At 38.7% G+C, this 17,406-nt stretch overlaps 4 protein-coding genes across 11 annotated transcripts; 3 read left to right on the top strand and 1 right to left on the bottom strand.

Moving 5' to 3' along the window:
• The first annotated feature begins 809 nt into the window (after positions 1-809).
• Positions 810-4,563, top strand: BXL2 (beta-xylosidase 2). The gene is made up of 5 exons (NM_100144.3): positions 810-1,489; positions 2,225-2,503; positions 2,576-2,745; positions 2,835-2,932; positions 3,018-4,563. The coding sequence occupies exons 1-5, from the start codon at positions 1,085-1,087 to the stop codon at positions 4,370-4,372; spliced, it is 2,307 nt and encodes a 768-aa protein (NP_563659.1). The 5' UTR covers positions 810-1,084; the 3' UTR covers positions 4,373-4,563.
• A 786-nt stretch (positions 4,564-5,349) lies between these two features.
• Positions 5,350-7,346, top strand: AT1G02650 (Tetratricopeptide repeat (TPR)-like superfamily protein). 2 transcript variants are annotated; one of them, NM_100145.2, is made up of 3 exons: positions 5,350-5,531; positions 5,624-6,015; positions 6,097-7,346. In NM_100145.2, the coding sequence occupies exons 1-3, from the start codon at positions 5,496-5,498 to the stop codon at positions 7,208-7,210; spliced, it is 1,542 nt and encodes a 513-aa protein (NP_171765.1). In that variant the 5' UTR covers positions 5,350-5,495; the 3' UTR covers positions 7,211-7,346. The 2 variants fall into 2 exon arrangements, with proteins under 2 accessions (NP_171765.1, NP_001321610.1); NM_001331349.1 differs by having other exon boundaries at positions 5,350-6,015.
• A 1,271-nt stretch (positions 7,347-8,617) lies between these two features.
• On the bottom strand, positions 8,618-11,877 carry AT1G02660 (alpha/beta-Hydrolases superfamily protein). The gene is made up of 5 exons (NM_100146.3): positions 10,912-11,877; positions 10,281-10,745; positions 10,130-10,189; positions 9,628-10,044; positions 8,618-9,551 (listed from the first exon to the last, which is right to left on the bottom strand). Exons 1-5 carry the CDS (start codon positions 11,536-11,538, stop codon positions 8,979-8,981), a joined length of 2,142 nt encoding a protein of 713 aa, NP_563660.1. The 5' UTR covers positions 11,539-11,877; the 3' UTR covers positions 8,618-8,978.
• An 836-nt stretch (positions 11,878-12,713) lies between these two features.
• On the top strand, positions 12,714-17,324 carry AT1G02670 (P-loop containing nucleoside triphosphate hydrolases superfamily protein; the record flags this gene model as incomplete). Of its 7 annotated transcripts, none has more annotated exons than NM_100147.2 (16): positions 12,714-12,937; positions 13,340-13,405; positions 13,642-13,704; positions 13,786-14,384; positions 14,576-14,733; positions 14,771-14,871; positions 14,973-15,036; positions 15,338-15,412; positions 15,514-15,583; positions 15,687-15,809; positions 15,988-16,104; positions 16,213-16,317; positions 16,439-16,591; positions 16,671-16,759; positions 16,842-16,922; positions 17,019-17,091. In NM_100147.2, exons 1-16 carry the CDS (start codon positions 12,838-12,840, stop codon positions 17,089-17,091), a joined length of 2,037 nt encoding a protein of 678 aa, NP_171767.1. In that variant the 5' UTR covers positions 12,714-12,837. The 7 variants fall into 7 exon arrangements, with proteins under 7 accessions (NP_171767.1, NP_001321902.1, NP_001321903.1 ...); NM_001331354.1 differs by lacking the exon at positions 12,714-12,937 and adding an exon at positions 15,124-15,243 and having other exon boundaries at positions 13,217-13,405; positions 14,576-14,698; positions 14,771-14,844; positions 15,327-15,412; positions 17,019-17,273; NM_001331351.1 differs by lacking the exon at positions 12,714-12,937 and adding an exon at positions 15,124-15,243 and having other exon boundaries at positions 13,059-13,405; positions 13,642-14,384; positions 14,576-14,698; ... (1 more) ...; positions 15,327-15,412; positions 17,019-17,294.
• Positions 17,325-17,406: the final 82 nt, after the last annotated feature.

The following is a 17,406-nucleotide window of genomic DNA, read 5'->3' on the forward strand; positions in this document are numbered from 1 at the left end:
ATCTTTTATTATTCAAAATATGTATAAAAGGATCATACAAACCATATGCAATGAAAACGGTAAATCCAGACTAAACTTTTCTAAAAAATCAAATTAAACACTATATATATTGACTAAAACATTAATATTCAACCAGAAAAAGATTCTTACAAGGGTAATTAAACAAATTAAACAGTATGTATTGACTAAAACATTAATACTCAACCAGAAAAGATTCGATCTATACTTGTTCTAACATTGTATATAATTGATTATCCGCAAAATTTGTTCCACATCCATTTACTCTGCTCAAAGGATGCAATAGTACAAAAAAATTACTCCTCTATTATAAATATTCGCATATCTACATCTATATAAGAAATGATTCGTGCAATTCCACTTCACCGGCCACATGTATGTAAGAAAAAAGAACAAAAATAAAATAAAGATCGTTAAGGAATTTAGAATGGTGTGACATCTCGTACAAGCCAAGTTAATTTGTTTACCTGTCAAGTGGGAAACAAAAAGTTCTGTTAGAAAAAAAGAAAACTAATTGCAAAACAGATTGCTTCAGATATAAACCAACATTTTTCTTTCTTACGATGAAAACCTAACATAATAAAACGAAATTCAAGTAACTAATTATATGATTAACAAAGTCGAATTATAATCAAATCTATTTAACTGCACATAAAAAAGTCTCTTAAGAACCAGGACCCACATAGTGACAACTGTCTTCCAACACTTTCTAACCATTTACATATCCAAAATGGCAGGTTAGTTCACTCATCAAATCTCTCAACTTGTCTTCTCCTCAAATTAAATGTAAATTTAAATATAAAACCAATTCTTTATATCTAAATATGTTTGGTTTCGAAATATTCATATATATTAAAGAAAAATGATATTTCCTTGATAGAGTAAAGAAAATTCACGAAGAGAGCTCTACTCATTATCTTTATCATACCATTATCATTGCCTCTCTATATAAACATAACACGCAAACTTCACTCTCACAAGTCTTTCATCACATTTCCATTTTTCTCTCTTCCATAAAACCCAAAAGAAACTAGGAAGAGGAGTAAATAATATTTGTTTTAAAGAAATGATTCTCCACAAAATGGCGTTCTTGGCCGTTATTCTCTTCTTCTTGATAAGCAGCAGCAGCGTTTGCGTTCATAGCCGTGAAACGTTTGCTTGCGATACAAAGGACGCAGCAACAGCTACACTGAGATTCTGCCAGCTTTCAGTTCCTATACCGGAGAGAGTCAGAGATTTGATCGGACGGTTGACATTGGCCGAGAAAGTGAGCTTGTTAGGGAACACTGCGGCGGCGATACCACGTCTAGGAATCAAAGGGTACGAGTGGTGGTCGGAGGCTTTACACGGCGTTTCAAATGTGGGACCCGGTACTAAGTTCGGTGGGGTTTACCCTGCAGCCACCAGTTTCCCTCAAGTCATCACCACCGTTGCTTCTTTCAATGCCTCCTTGTGGGAATCCATCGGACGGGTCAGATTATTTCTTTCTCTCTCTTTTATCCATTAAGTTAAAAACACCTATTTCAATTATTTTTGTGTGTGCCCCCGATCTAACTACTAAATACTTTTCACTATTTTCTCTGTGAAAATGACGTAAGTAATAATGTTAATTATATATATATACAGCTCACATTTATTATGTATTTAATTACCTCTAGTGCGATTTATATGTAAAACACTTTTACTGTATCGAAATATTCTCTTTTATCGGAACTAATATTCGTTTTTTGTTTTTTATTTTTAAAATAACTTATATACAATTGTGATATTTCGACACTTCTCATGTTCTGATTTTGTCCGGTACTTCATGCAAATAAACATACGCACGAATCTCTTATTAGCCTACCGCTATTGAAAGTAACTTTTCTTAAATAAAACTAATTTATTTAAAGTAACTTACATTCTGCTCTTGGTTTCGTTTTTATGCCATCTCCAATTTACGACAAAGATCTGATTCTAACAATTTTTAACTAATTTGAATACTTAATGATATTTATAGTTAATCAGATAACATATTAAAAAATAACACTGCTCTATTTTAATATTTATTAAAAAGGTGAAATGAATATGAACTTATCGTACGCTTTTCGCTAAAATCGAGGCAAGCCGCAAGTTGCATACGATGCTCTCAACTTGCAACATTAGTCATGCGCATTTTATCATTAACAATTAACCACGACTAAGTTACGCTCTTGGGGATTCGCAGGTTGTGTCAAATGAGGCCAGGGCCATGTACAACGGTGGAGTTGGTGGGCTTACGTATTGGAGCCCAAACGTTAACATATTGAGGGACCCACGTTGGGGACGTGGACAGGAAACTCCCGGTGAAGATCCAGTAGTAGCCGGTAAATACGCAGCGAGCTACGTCAGAGGGTTACAGGGAAACGACCGTAGCCGGTTAAAAGTAGCTGCTTGTTGCAAACATTTCACAGCTTACGATCTCGATAACTGGAACGGCGTCGACAGATTCCATTTCAACGCTAAGGTTTAATTTAATCTTTTATTCTTTGTCTTGCTTCAACTTCTTTCTTTGTTCTCACGTGTTTGGTTTTGATAGGTAAGCAAGCAAGACATAGAAGACACGTTCGACGTACCGTTCCGTATGTGTGTTAAAGAAGGTAACGTTGCGAGCATTATGTGTTCGTACAATCAAGTTAATGGTGTTCCTACATGTGCTGATCCTAATCTCCTCAAGAAGACCATACGCAATCAATGGGGTCTCAACGGGTAAGATCACGCCACGTCAGCTCAAAACATTCCGTATATGTAATTTAGAATTTCGTTGACCGTTGATTTTTTTTTTTTTCTGCAAACAGGTATATCGTGTCTGATTGTGACTCTGTCGGTGTTTTGTACGATACCCAACATTACACTGGTACTCCTGAAGAAGCTGCCGCTGATTCCATCAAAGCTGGTAAATAAAATTATTGATTTTTAGTAGAAAATTAAAATTGAATATTTTTCCTTAAACTAACCAATCTTGTGTGTTGATTGTGTAGGCTTGGATTTAGATTGTGGGCCATTTCTAGGAGCCCATACAATCGATGCGGTGAAGAAAAACTTGTTGCGTGAGTCCGATGTTGATAATGCCTTAATCAACACGCTAACAGTCCAAATGAGACTAGGAATGTTTGATGGCGATATAGCGGCTCAACCGTACGGACACCTTGGACCGGCACACGTGTGTACACCGGTTCACAAAGGACTAGCTCTCGAAGCAGCTCAACAAGGAATCGTCCTACTCAAAAATCACGGCTCGTCTCTACCTCTCTCAAGCCAACGTCACCGAACTGTCGCCGTAATTGGACCTAATTCAGACGCTACGGTCACAATGATTGGTAATTATGCAGGGGTTGCTTGTGGATATACCAGTCCGGTTCAAGGTATTACCGGTTATGCTCGAACCATTCATCAAAAGGGTTGCGTGGACGTACACTGCATGGATGATAGATTGTTCGATGCCGCGGTTGAAGCGGCTCGTGGAGCTGATGCGACGGTTCTTGTGATGGGTTTGGATCAGTCTATTGAAGCGGAGTTCAAGGACAGAAACAGTTTGCTTTTGCCTGGGAAACAACAAGAGCTTGTCTCTAGAGTTGCTAAGGCCGCTAAAGGCCCAGTTATCTTAGTATTGATGTCTGGTGGGCCTATCGATATATCTTTTGCTGAGAAGGATCGGAAAATTCCAGCGATTGTTTGGGCCGGGTATCCGGGTCAAGAAGGTGGTACCGCAATCGCCGATATCTTATTCGGCAGTGCTAATCCCGGAGGAAAGCTTCCGATGACTTGGTATCCGCAAGATTATTTAACCAATTTACCAATGACAGAAATGTCGATGCGGCCGGTCCATTCGAAGCGGATCCCGGGTCGGACTTACCGGTTCTACGACGGTCCAGTTGTTTACCCGTTCGGGCATGGTTTGAGTTACACGCGCTTTACTCACAACATAGCCGACGCGCCAAAAGTGATTCCTATAGCTGTTCGTGGAAGAAACGGCACCGTTTCAGGGAAATCAATCCGTGTGACGCACGCTAGGTGTGATCGTCTCTCTCTCGGAGTCCACGTGGAAGTTACTAACGTTGGCTCGAGAGATGGGACGCACACAATGCTTGTGTTCTCGGCTCCGCCGGGTGGAGAATGGGCTCCGAAGAAACAGCTGGTTGCTTTTGAGAGAGTACACGTGGCGGTTGGGGAGAAGAAGCGTGTGCAGGTGAATATACACGTGTGTAAGTATTTAAGTGTAGTGGACCGAGCCGGGAACCGAAGGATTCCGATCGGTGATCATGGGATTCATATTGGAGATGAGAGTCATACGGTGTCGCTTCAAGCTTCTACTCTTGGAGTCATCAAGTCTTGACTCTGTTTTTTTCTTTTCACTTTTCTTGTTGTTCCCAAAATATTTTTAAGAGATTTTAATGTTTCTAACGAAACGAATTTGAAAAAGGAAATACAAAACTAGAAGAAAATCTGTTTCTTATAATTCAAAAGATGTATTTAAAATTGAATTGTATGGCCTCGGATTTTTTAAAATAAAGGTTGTTTTCGGAATTCTTTTCTTGTTCATTAACAATGTAAAGCACAAATACAAAAGTAGAAGAAAATTTTCAACTAGTTTATGGATGTGTAACATATTCTCCTCTCTTTTTTTTCTATCTACTTCTATATGTTCCTCTTATTACTATTTTAACACCATTCAAACCTTTAATTTACATGGATCCTATTCCTATGTATATTGTACACACATATAATCTACTTAGATTTAATTTTTGAAAAATGTATTAGTTGGATCTATGTATTGCAGATTCTGTGGACTACTCTACGGAAATATATACACAAGTATATGATAATACAAACACTTTTGCTAATTATGTCTAAAGATTGTCATTAATCTTCTTAGAGTATGATGAAAGAAATCTATAAAAAATACAAATGAGCCTTGTGTTTTTGTCAACATACACATGTGCATTCATTGATAGACATTTGGTAAATCCAAAAGCAAAGTGCATTAATTTAAACAGAACTTTTAACAAAAACAAAAACAAGTAACGCTAGTCTACGACGGGGCAATAAACAAATAGTAGAAAACACGAGTCTTTTTGGCTTCGAGAGAAAGACTTTGTTTTTTCTTGCATAAACGTTACGATAATTTCAAATTGTCAATCCTACTTTTAAGTAGAATTTGTAATCACTCAATGGTCGTCAATACATTGTCCACATTCGACCTATTGAAGGAAGATTAATTTAGCTATAAGCTTTCAAGGGCAAATCCGTCAGTCTAGCTTTCTTTTATCTACCTCTGTTATCAAAAGCCCTCTCGTATTTAAGATGATTGACTTCACATGATTTTCAACTCTCTATCATCTTTCCAGTTTCCCACCTATCTCTCTCACCTTTAAATTCACTGTGTATTAAGGAAAAAAACAGAGACTTCGTCTTCTCATTGCTTTTCCGGAGAATTTGAGAACCAGAAAACTACTGCAATGGCGATTCATCCTTGGTGGAAACGTAACAGAAAGGTAAATACTTCAACCCATAAATCAAACTTTTGCTCTTAGGTTTATCGAAATATATATCATCTTCAATGTGTACAAAACTGTATCTGATTCAGAAAGTGGACAAGTACATGAAGAATGCGAAGGATTTGATAACCAGCCAAGATCCAAACGACATCGTATCAGCTCTCAGTCTCTTGAATTCAACGCTTTCTATCTCTCCTCACCACGAACTCGCTCTGGAACTCAAAGCCAGATCGCTTCTCTACCTTCGTCGTTTCAAAGACGTGGCCGTTTTGCTTCACAATTACATTCCCAGTCTTAGAATCGATAACGAAGATGTCAGCAGTGTCTTCGCCGCTTCATCGGAGCTTTCCTCTCTCATGCTTCTTCTTCCGAGTGGCTCACCGAGTCATGACTCGTCGTTCAAGTGTTTCTCTTATTCCTACTTGAAGAAGAAGGTCATGGCAGGGTTAAGTAATAATTCTCAAGTACAAGGGCAATGGAGGTATTTCATTCTTTTTAATTATGACCCGAGTTTGTGTTGACCCGACCGTAACTGATTCGGATCTTCCCTTCTCTGTGGCAGATACTTGGTTTTGGGCCAAGCTTGTTACCATCTGGGTTTAATGGATGACGCGATCATCCTACTCCAAACCGGTAAACGCCTAGCCACGGCGGAGCTCCGCCGCGAAAGCATTTGCTGGTCCGAAGATAGCTTCAACCTTTCCACCTCCGAATCTCAGCCACAACCAATCACCGAATCCGAGATCGTATCGCAAATGCTCTCCCAAACCAAGCTCTTCCTCCGACGGCGCACAGCGGCGCTCGCAGCACTTGACGCCGGTCTCTACTCCGAATCCATCCGCCATTTCTCTAAGATCATAGACAGCCGTCGTGGTGCACCGCAGAGTTTCCTCGTCTATTGCTTAATTCGTCGCGCCTTCGCCTATAAATCCGCCGGCCGAATCGCGGATTCCATCGCCGATTGCAACTTAATCCTAGCCCTAGAACCGTCGTGCATAGAAGCTTTAGAAACCAGAGCTGAATTGTTCCGATCGATACGGTGTTTCCCCGACTCGCTTCACGATCTCGAACACTTGAAACTCCTCTTCAATTCAATTTTACGTGACCGGTCATTAACCGGCCCGGTTTGGAAACGGCATAATGTCCGGTACAGAGAAATCCCGGGAAAATTATGTGTATTGACCACTAATATCAAACAAATGAAGGAGAAAATTACAAACAGAGAAAACGGCAATGAGGATTATTACTCATTGATGGGAATTGAACGTGGGTGCTCGAGATCGGAGCTGAACAGGGCTTACTTGTTACTGAATCTAAGATATAAATCGGAGAGATCAATGACGTCTATAGACCGGTTCGATATAATCGATGAGCAAGAATTAGTTTCGGTTAAGAACCGAGCGAGAATGTCAACGTTGTTACTCTATAGATTGATCCAGAAGGGATATTACGCCGTATTGAGTGACATTGAAACCGTAGAAGCGGACAAAGCGGTTGCAATCGATAATCGACGGATTGAAACGCCGATGGATGGTAATAAAGCGGTGGCAATGACGGTTGTGAGGAAGAGTAACGACAAGTTAGATGTGGTGGTTAAAGGAGTGTTTTGTAGAGATATGGCGGCGGTTGGGAGTTTGATTTCCCGTGCCGGTTTAAGACAACCAATTACGGTTTAGTTGCATGCATGTCATAGCATTTTGGAGATTTATCTCTCGTTTTTTATTTTGTCGCTGAGTAAAAGAGTTAAAATTTATTTTTGACGTTGGAAAATAAAACGAACCTTTTTCTCACTATATGTATTATGAGATTTGACATCATATAAAAGTGATAGTTGACATTTACATTATTAAGCTCGTTTACGACAAACCGATTAACCGACTCATGTAAATAACTAAATATGACAAAATCGAGACAATGTTGCCGTCGTCAGGCGCGTAAATGATTTGATTAATCATATTTGTTTCTCAAACGAAGTTAGTAAATTACCATTACTTCAAGACCAAGTTGAAACAACCCAAGTAAAAGTCAGTATTTTTCTTCACCTACTTTGGTGGTTAAGTCAAAGCTCTCGTAATTATTTTTCATGTGGAAAAGTAAATATGATGAATAAAAAAAAAAAAATTTGGACAAGCTTTAATCGAAGATACTCAATAGTCAAATACGAAAACTGGCAAAAGGAAGAATCTTGTTTGATATCTATTTCAGATATGACATTTCAAAAGTTACATGAATCATTCACAGGAATACAACCACGTTAATGAAGTTAACAGTTGCAAAGCCTCGAGTAAAACATCAAATACCCAGTTGCATATAAGGTCAAACCAAATCAGAACAACCATTGTCCGACCATTAATGAACTGGCATGATACACAACTAACCAACAATAAAGAATCAAAATATTTAAGAAAACATACATTAAGCTATTGCCACGACACCAACTACATTTCCATTCAGATCATTGAGGAAATTGTATAAAAGCTACCATAAAAGAGAATGGAAAAGTTAACAAAAGAGGTTCCTAATACGATCAAATTAGGGTTTCTAGATTCCCAAATAAAGTAAAATGAAAAAATCGAAAGCGATTAGACTTGACGTTCATAACATGCGCGTTTGATTAAGACCTCCAGCTAAATATTTGTGGTCGTATAATTAGCCTGCCTGTGATTGGTGACAACGTATCTTGTTGGATTGGATAAACATCGAACTCTCCATTGGGCCACTTTCTTGACAACTCTCCCAACTGGTTTTTTCTTTTCGTAAAACATTATTAAATAAATTAACAAAGAAACCAAAAAAAAAACATGCGACCAGTCTATTTATTTGCTGTGAAGAAATTAACAATTTGATGATCCAAAAGTCATTTCTAGGATTAGACAGTTTTCAAAATAATTTCGCCATTTGAAAATAATTGAAGTCAGATTGATAAGCTTTTTTTTTTTTTTTTGATAAGCCTTCAAATTACAATATTAATTTCCTGATCTGTCTTAATAAGGTGAATTGTAATTTTCTTCTTCTATGGATTTGCATGGTTTTTGAAAATTTAATATATGAAATCTTAGCAATCAGTGTTTTTTTTTTTTTTTTTTTTTTGTCACAACTCACAAGCAATCAGTGGTTACAAAGAAGAAATCTCAAATATAATTGTGAATTACAATATATACATGATTGTTGACTAATAGAGTGTAATCAAATTGGTTCTTCCCACTTGTTAAGACAATACTTTTGCACAATTTATAATTACAAATATTAAATACTGGCCCCTTTTGTTCCTTTTTCACAACCTTTATGCGTGAAACCAATGTATCTAACATAGAAAGCCTCCAATGGCCCCAACAAACAATCAAACAAGATACTATATGAATAAAGAATGATCTAAACCGGTCAAACCAAAATTCGGTCTGAACCGGTATAAGCAAATGATCATAACCCGCCAAAAGAAACTTTTCAACGGAAACTAAAGACGTTGAAAGCTCCAAGGAACAACAACTTAACCGGAAACAACATAACAACGATCAACGGCATATGTTGAGACGCCACAAGGCGGCTAAACCTCTGCAACGACTTTCTTCCTGTCTGCATCATCCCGGAGAAATCCTGACCGTTGATTTGGCCGTTACTGACCGCAATCCCTGAGCTTCCACTTTCTCTAGCCACCAGAATTGGCCACCAAAGACTCCGGCGATGCTCCCTTTTTGCTCTCCTTATCTGATTCACTTCCTTTCTTATTACACTCCTAACCGCTTTCAGATACGAGTTCATATCATGGTCTCTTTGGATTGTTCCGCTGGACCCATAAGCCGATCTGTCGCTGAGAATGTCGAGAGGATGCGGGGTGTTCAAGAAAACCGTCTGCGCGGCTCTTAACCGCTCCTCATCCGAATCTTCAATATCCGGCGATTCAAAATCACTAGTTAGAAGGTATAAACCGTTTCCGGAAGGAAGAAGTTCATGCCCGGGGGAGAATGTCTCATCTGGTTGAAGAATCAGAAGCTCGCCCATCGGAGAATACAACATACTCTGCAAGGAAAATGTCATTAACCACAAGAATTCTGCAGCATAGCTAGCGATTTATAAGGGATGGTAGTTGTAGTACCTGTTTGTTAAGACAAGGATGGCTACGGAAGTTTCCATTAACAGCTTTGAGAAGCTCAGCAACATGGTACGGATAGTTACAAGAAAAAGCTCTCGGAACAATGTCACGGTGCATAACAATAGCTTGAACATGGCTTTTAGGCAATCCGAGTTTCTTAAGAAGACGGTCACCTCCACATAGCACAAATGGTGCACCATATGTTATAACCGGAAGTAAAGAAGACGCAGGTACTTCGCCTCGAACGAGTAACATGAGGTTTAGTAATAGCGATAAGCTTCCACCTAATGAATGACCGGTGAAACGGAATTTAGCGCTGGTCCCATGGGTTTTAATATGGGCTTTAACTTCAGGTAGCATTTGTTCATACATTCCTTTTGCAGCTTCGTATATTCCTCTGTGTACGATCGCACCAAGGCCCTAATAGATCAAAAACAGGTCTTTGTAAGTTATAAGTTGGCACATTTCTGTTTCCAAAATAGTTGGGATTGTAAAGAACAAATACCTCAAATTCAATAGGCTCAAAGAGTAAATTTGCTTGCCAAGAAGCTAGAGATTCAGATCCCTACAAGCAATTTGACATTCTCATCAACAAACACATAAGATAATGAAAATTTAAAAATGAACTAGCTTTTGAAGCTCTTTCCTATTCTTACCTGAATCACAACGAATCTAGTGTGACTCTGATCATCATCACATATAAACCAATCGCAGGGAGACGAAATCGTGGATTTCAAATCGTCTGCAACTGCTTGCTTCACATCTTCCTCAGCAGCAACAACAGAAGTAACAGAATAAGCAACATCTGATGATGACTCCGCATTAGTCAAATTTACATCATGTTTGTCCGAATTCTCGGCTTTCGATGAAGAGTTGAAAGGAAGTATGTTGTTGGTACGAGAGTGAAGGTAAGAAGCAGCTGATGCAACAATCTCATATGCAGCAGAAGCACTAATCTTGCGACTTTTGTTCTTCTCTTCTTCTTCAACTTCTTCTTCTGCTTCCACAATTGGCTTAGTCTCACCTGAAACTTCACCATTCTCAGCTTTTAACGCCGATTCTGTTTTCTCAGCTGATGAAGTTACAAATCTCAGGCCGTAATATTTCGACAGATTCGCAGGCTGCAAGGAAAATGTCACAAATTAATGCAACAAAATCGAAGATCCTGCAAATTTTACACATTGTATCTTCTCAAGTTTGTGAAAACTAACACCTAGATATCATATTAATCTCTATATTCGTGGTTCAATTCAAAAAATCTAATGAAGTAAGAAATAAAAATCGAACCTTGATTTTTGAAATTGAATAAGCCAAGTTTCCCAAATACGATAGTTGGGCATAGAGTTTTGATTCGGGTAACGTAACCCTCCTTAGCAATTTGGAGAACGATTCTCTATCGAGTTGAAATTTGTTTGCTTCGTTGCCATCATCTTCCAAAACTGAACATACATCGCATCCACCATCATCTTCAGATACTACGGCGTCGTCTAATTCAACCTCCTCGTCTTCGTCTCCGTCTTCATCTTCTACTTCATCATCATCTTCTTCTTCTTCGTGTTTCCACGTAGATTGTACATCCAAGATCTTCAAAACCCAGCTCCCATTTCGCCTCTCCGTATCCATTTCCACCGCCGTCTCCTCCGCGATCGGCTTTCTCGAATCGCCGGAATCAACCAAAACGGCGTCGTCTAAACACAATCCACTTCGTCTCCTCGACGCAATTCCTCCTCCACCGCCGCGAGACCAAAACGGCGTCAGTGGGTACTTAAATGAGAACCCGAAAGGTCCTCTTTTTTGCGATGGTGCCGACGCAGTTGCTCGGACTTCAACAACTCCACCGCAACCGCCGTTTCCAACCGCAGTGATCGCTGGAATTACACCGTGTAAACCGCTATTCAAACACAAACTGTCCATCGAAAGAAAACTTATTTTCTGTTTTGCTTTTGGGAATGTCTCTTTGTCTCTTTGGGGTTCTTATTCACAATTTAAAACTATTAACGATCTTAAAATTTTGTTTAGAATGTGAAATTGTACCCACAGAAAGATTTAGAATTGAGAATATTTAGCAAAGAGCAAAGAAGAAAAAATTGTTTATCAGCCGAACAGATCGCCGAAGAAGAAACTTCTGTGTGAGAGAGATCTATTTAATGCTATATTTTCGTTTCCCTATTTTAAATAAATAGCCAAAAAGAAGACTTTTTTTTTTTTCATTTTTCTTTTGCTTTCCGTGATTTTTTTTTTTTTTTTTACGATATTTTCCCGACGATAAATAGTATAAGAAATAAATTATTAAAATGATAATTTCCTCAGCGAATGTTGGAACGTCGTCGTTTAAACATACGTGTAATGCGTGTGACTTATCTGTGTAACACGTGTTACCCCACGTGGGACCCACTGAGAAATGGGTTTGTCGAGTTGGTACAGAAAATTTGCCGACTTATTAAAGCTAAGGAATTTCGAAATTCATATTTTTTTAGACAGAAATACTTCATGTTATTTAATTTTAATAATTAATAAAGAATTTCGAAATTAATATTTTTAGACATAATACTTATTTAATTTTAATAATTTAATAAAGGAAACATTATAAAATATTACGCGTAATCTTAAAATTTATTTACAAAAAATGTTATTCAGTTTTAATGTATTTGCGTATATGACTTAAAATGTTTTCAAGTTGTAAAATGGAAGTTTCGAAGAATGTCCACGTGGGGACGACAAGGAAGAGGACTGCCACGTCAGAGTCGTAGCAAGGTGTAAATGGATATAGGTGGACAACCCATGTGACGTGTTCCAAGATTTTGGGCTCTATCCAATTGGACACGTGGCGTAATCGGGATGCTCACGCGCCTTGTCTTCTACTGTTGTAGTGTTGTGTGATTGCATGTCATGTTGGTTGCTTCTTCGTGAGCTTAAATCCAAAAATGAAATCTACAGCTTCTTGCACGAAACTAACAGCTATTAACTCTTTCTTCTTCTTTTTCTCCTTCTGATCAACAACGTAATTATCATGATACATTTCAAATTATATATGTGAAAACAATCTATAGCTTTAACGGAGATATATGTTTTCTGTTAAGAACATAATTATTACGGTAAATACAGAATCTTGAGTTTTGTGGGTGTAAGGTCTCGTGCTTAATAAGCTTAACTAAATTGTATATATGATGTGTGGAAGCTGATCTAAGATTATGAATATTATTGTCTTACAAGATGGCTGGTTTAAGATCAGTCCATGTTGGATCTGAGACCAAAGTCGTCTCAAAGAACGAATGTGCACACGTTACGTTGTGGACGGGGACGGCCCAAGGAGGTCAACACGTTACGATAGCTTTACTCACACGCTAAGGTCGAGATTGATTCTCTGTTCTCGATCCTCAGTTACGAATTTGTTTACATTGTCATATGTTTTTATTCGTTAATTCTCTGATGTGGAAATACCGGTGCTTCTCTAAAAGAGATTTCGGTTCGGTTATCGATTATTTCAGAAATGTTTTAAAAAACCGAAATAAACCAAAAATGTGTTGGTTTTTTAGCCCGTAAAAAAAAAAAACTTCACCCCAGCACGAAGAAATCGACACGTGTGATTTGGTGCTTCCCGCCATTCTGGAAAGATTGCACAGCAAAATCAGTCTCTCGTATAAGAACAAGATAGTGAAGAGAAATAAAAAAAGCGGAAGATCAATAAAACCTAACTCACTCTGAGATTTTTGAGATTTGGGCGTCGCGATGGAGCCACACTCTCACCACAAGAATGCGATTCTTCCGTCTAGTAGCCAAGGTAATCTTCTTCACAATCCTTTGACATTTCTCCGTGTTGATCTTTCTTGGGTTTCGTTCTTAATCTTCGGGTTGCCGGAAAAGTGAATTAGGGTTTCTATTTCTGGGCTCAATTGATCTGTTGGGGATCGATAATTTCTCTCCAATTTTTGTTTTCCCAGAATGCAATTCTTGTGGGAAACTGTAATTTATCTCATGTTTCCTTACCAAAATTATTCGTTGGTTTGTTTGAAATAGACGAGAATCTCAAAGAAGAAGAAGTTCCTGATGATGATGATTCAGTCGGCGGTGAAGTTCAAGGTACCGCATCGTTTCTATTAGGCGTCATTGATGCTCGATTTGCTCACACCTGTTTATTTTCATCATGTCTTGCTCACACAGGTGAGGTCAATGCTAATGACTATATACCAAATCCTGCCGCTCCTGCAAACACTAAAAGAAAATGGCAGATCATGAAAGAAAAGGTTCAGATGACAGAGGATGATGATTTTGATGAGCAGAATGCAGTCATTGCTGAAGCTGCTGAGCAGCCTCTAGATTTGATTATACCGCTACTAAAGTACCAAAAGGAGTTTTTGGCTTGGGCTACAATACAGGAACTATCAGCCGTAAGAGGAGGCATTCTCGCTGATGAGATGGGAATGGGGAAAACAATACAAGCCATCTCTCTCGTTCTTGCCAGACGGGAAGTTGACAGAGCCAAATCTAGGGAAGCAGTTGGGCACACCCTTGTGCTTGTTCCTCCTGTTGCTCTTTCTCAGTGGTTAGATGAGATTTCTCGGTTGACATCCCCGGGAAGCACCAGGGTTCTTCAATACCATGGGCCGAAGAGAGACAAGAATGTTCAAAAGTTAATGAATTACGACTTTGTTTTGACAACATCTCCCATAGTTGAGAATGAATATAGGAAGGATGAAGGAGTGGACGAAACAATGTCTCCTTTACACTCTATTAAGTGGAATCGTATCATCGTCGATGAGGTCAGTACCAAGACCTGCTGGTTCTTCTTCTTTTCCATTTTCAAGCATGTAAGGAAAGGGGACTGTGAGATTTATTGTACAGTAAACCACAGCAGGGGAAGCTCACTGCAAATTTGCTTTTTGTGAATCTTTTATCCTTCAGGGGAAGCTCACTGCAAATTTGATATAATTCCCGTTTGTCTTCATATCAGGCTCATGATATCAAAAACAGAAGTAGTCGCACTGCCAAAGCTGTTTTTGCTTTGGAGGCGACCTACAGATGGGCTCTGAGTGGTACCCCTCTCCAGAATGATGTTGACGAGCTCTACTCCCTGGTTAGTTACTCTTTCCTCAACTTTTTCTATAGCACGTAATGATATCTCAACATTGCTGATTGTTTGTCCCAGATACGCTTCCTTCGCGTTTCGCCATACTCATATTACTTTTGCAAGAAATGTGACTGTGAAGTTCTTGATCGGAGGTAACATCTTACCACTCTCAATTCCTGGTTACTTTCTCCTTTCCCATACTTCTGTTTGATAGTTCATAACAATCTTTGCTGTTTCATTTCCTTTGTCCATTGCCTTTGGGCTTTGGCGGTGACTGCAGTGCGCATCGAAAATGTCCCAGCTGTCCTCATAATGCAAATCAACACATCTCTTGGTGGAAAGAGGTAACTTTGAGGTGCCATTATTAAAAACATTTTAAAAGCAGGATCACCATTATGTTCTTTGGTTTTTATATTTTCCAATCTTGCTAGAATGTGGACAAACGGAGAAACAGAGCCTGTATATTCCTTAAACAAAATGTTCTAAAGGACATTCTACTAAGACGTACTAAATTGGGCCGGGCAGCTGACCTTGCTCTTCCTTCTAGAATCGTATGTTCCTTTCTCTCCCTTGTCTGATATAAATGAAGCTTGGTATAGTTGCTTCCGAGCTTGATCTCTACATATAAATTTAGATCTCTCTGAGGCGAGATGCACTAAGTGTAGTAGAAGCTGATTTCTATGAATCACTATACAAAGTTAGCAAGACAACATTTGATGGGTAAGTTACTTTTGTTCTATGGATTTTCACTGGTTTCTGCTCCATGCTTTGTGTAAACTGAATTTTATTATTAAATCTGACATGTACATTTGTTTCTGCAGGTATATTCAGGCTGGGACATTGATGAATAACTATGCACATATATTTGGTCTTCTTATCCGACTGAGACAAGTGAGTGGTATCGATAGTTTTGTTGTTCTATTTACAAGCCAGTGCATGTTTTGGATGATATAGGTATATAGATTTCTGATGCATTTTCTTGCAATTTTTTCAGGCTGTTGATCATCCATACCTGGTGAGTTATTCTAGTCCTAGTGGCGCTAACGCTAACTTGCTTGATGCGAACAAAAATGAGAAAGAATGTGGTTTCGGCCATGACCCTTCCAAGGACTACTTTGTAAGTGTTCCAGTCGATATATTGTTGCTATTTCATACTATCTCGACTCTTGTTTCTCAGTAACTGTATCTTCTGGAAATAGCTGCCACCATTTTACACTTTCTTAAAGAATCATCGGATGACTAATGTTGGACTTAACTTGTTCGGTTAATATGTCTTTGGTTCTCTTACTTTGAAGGTGACTTCTAGTGAACATCAGGCAAGCAAGACAAAGCTTAAAGGATTTAGAGCCTCTAGCATTTTAAATCGGATAAACCTCGATGATTTTAAAACAAGTACAAAGATTGAGGCTTTGGTATGTGCCCTTTGAGATCTACAGCTTCTGTCTCTCCCACGCTTAAAGTTTCTTTGGAGATTGGAGGCTTTATCTAACCATTTGGTGATAAAAAAAATTTGTATGCAGAGAGAAGAAATCAGGTTCATGGTTGAAAGAGATTGGTCTGCCAAAGCAATAGTATTCAGCCAGTTCACATCATTCTTGGACCTGATAAGTTACGCCTTGGGGAAGGTAATTTCAAGCGCAACCAACTACAAAATGCTACTACTACTATATCTGTGCTCCTTTAACATTCTCTTTAATCATAATGAGACATTGAATAAAAATGATTGACTCATTTTGTACAACGCAGTCTGGGGTTAGCTGTGTTCAACTGGTGGGAAGCATGTCCAAGGCAGCTAAAGATGCTGCACTCAAAAATTTTAAAGAAGAGCCAGATTGCAGAGTTTTATTAATGAGCTTGCAAGCTGGAGGGGTTGCTCTAAATCTAACAGCCGCTTCGCATGTAAGAAGTGTACAACTTATAAAACAGTTGCTCCTAGAACATGTTTTATTCACTGACATTCGGGTGTTTGATTGTATAGGTGTTCATGATGGACCCGTGGTGGAACCCAGCGGTTGAGAGGCAAGCACAGGACAGAATACATAGGATCGGACAGTGCAAGCCTGTCAGGTTATATTTTTGAGTTGTCCTTCAATATACTGTATGTTGTTTTGGTGGGGGAAGAAAGAAGAAACATTTGGTTGTGTGACAGGGTTGTAAGATTCATAATGGAGAAAACAGTAGAGGAAAAGATACTAACGCTTCAAAAGAAGAAGGAAGATTTGTTTGAAAGGTTTCTTATTTTAAACGATACGCTTCTCTCAACTTTGCTGGTTTCTTATTGTCAACTGTATGAAGCCTATATGAAGACATATTTGCTTTGTTACAGTACGTTAGGTGACTCTGAAGAGGCCGTTGTACAAAAGCTGGGAGAAGACGATATCAAGTCCCTGTTCGCATAACCAAATCTTGTAGATGAAGAACATGATAGAAAATTTGTATAGATAGAAAAAAGAGTCTTGACAGGACAAAATTAGGCTCAAGCTAAAAGATTTGATACATACTTGTGTAATATGATGAGCACCGGATAGATTGTATATGAATCGGATCACAAACTTTTCCTTCTCCCGAAGAATATTGAGCATGAGGCCATGGCCGGTTTGAGCCATACCGTGAGAACTTAGTTACAATGTCGGTCGACTAGTGTACGGGTTTCTGGTTTAGATTATGGGCTGGTTTAATATAAATGGGCCTATTTATTAAGCCCAATTACTTCG

This window comes from Arabidopsis thaliana, assembly GCF_000001735.4.
Source record: "Arabidopsis thaliana chromosome 1 sequence".
Lineage (NCBI taxonomy): Eukaryota > Viridiplantae > Streptophyta > Magnoliopsida > Brassicales > Brassicaceae > Arabidopsis > Arabidopsis thaliana.

Coding starts and splice junctions, on each gene's coding strand:
- BXL2 (NM_100144.3), top strand. CDS start 1,085: ATGATTCTCCACAAAATGGCGTTCTTGGCCGTTATTCTCTTCTTCTTG. Junction 1,490..2,224: donor TGTGGGAATCCATCGGACGG/GTCAGATTATTT, acceptor GGGGATTCGCAG/GTTGTGTCAAATGAGGCCAG. Junction 2,933..3,017: donor CGCTGATTCCATCAAAGCTG/GTAAATAAAATT, acceptor TTGATTGTGTAG/GCTTGGATTTAGATTGTGGG.
- AT1G02650 (NM_100145.2), top strand. CDS start 5,496: ATGGCGATTCATCCTTGGTGGAAACGTAACAGAAAG. Junction 5,532..5,623: donor GGTGGAAACGTAACAGAAAG/GTAAATACTTCA, acceptor TATCTGATTCAG/AAAGTGGACAAGTACATGAA. Junction 6,016..6,096: donor CAAGTACAAGGGCAATGGAG/GTATTTCATTCT, acceptor TCTCTGTGGCAG/ATACTTGGTTTTGGGCCAAG.
- AT1G02660 (NM_100146.3), bottom strand. CDS start 11,538: ATGGACAGTTTGTGTTTGAATAGCGGTTTACACGGTGTAATTCCAGCG. Junction 10,746..10,911: donor ATTCAATTTCAAAAATCAAG/GTTCGATTTTTA, acceptor TTTTCCTTGCAG/CCTGCGAATCTGTCGAAATA. Junction 10,045..10,129: donor TTGAGCCTATTGAATTTGAG/GTATTTGTTCTT, acceptor TTGATCTATTAG/GGCCTTGGTGCGATCGTACA.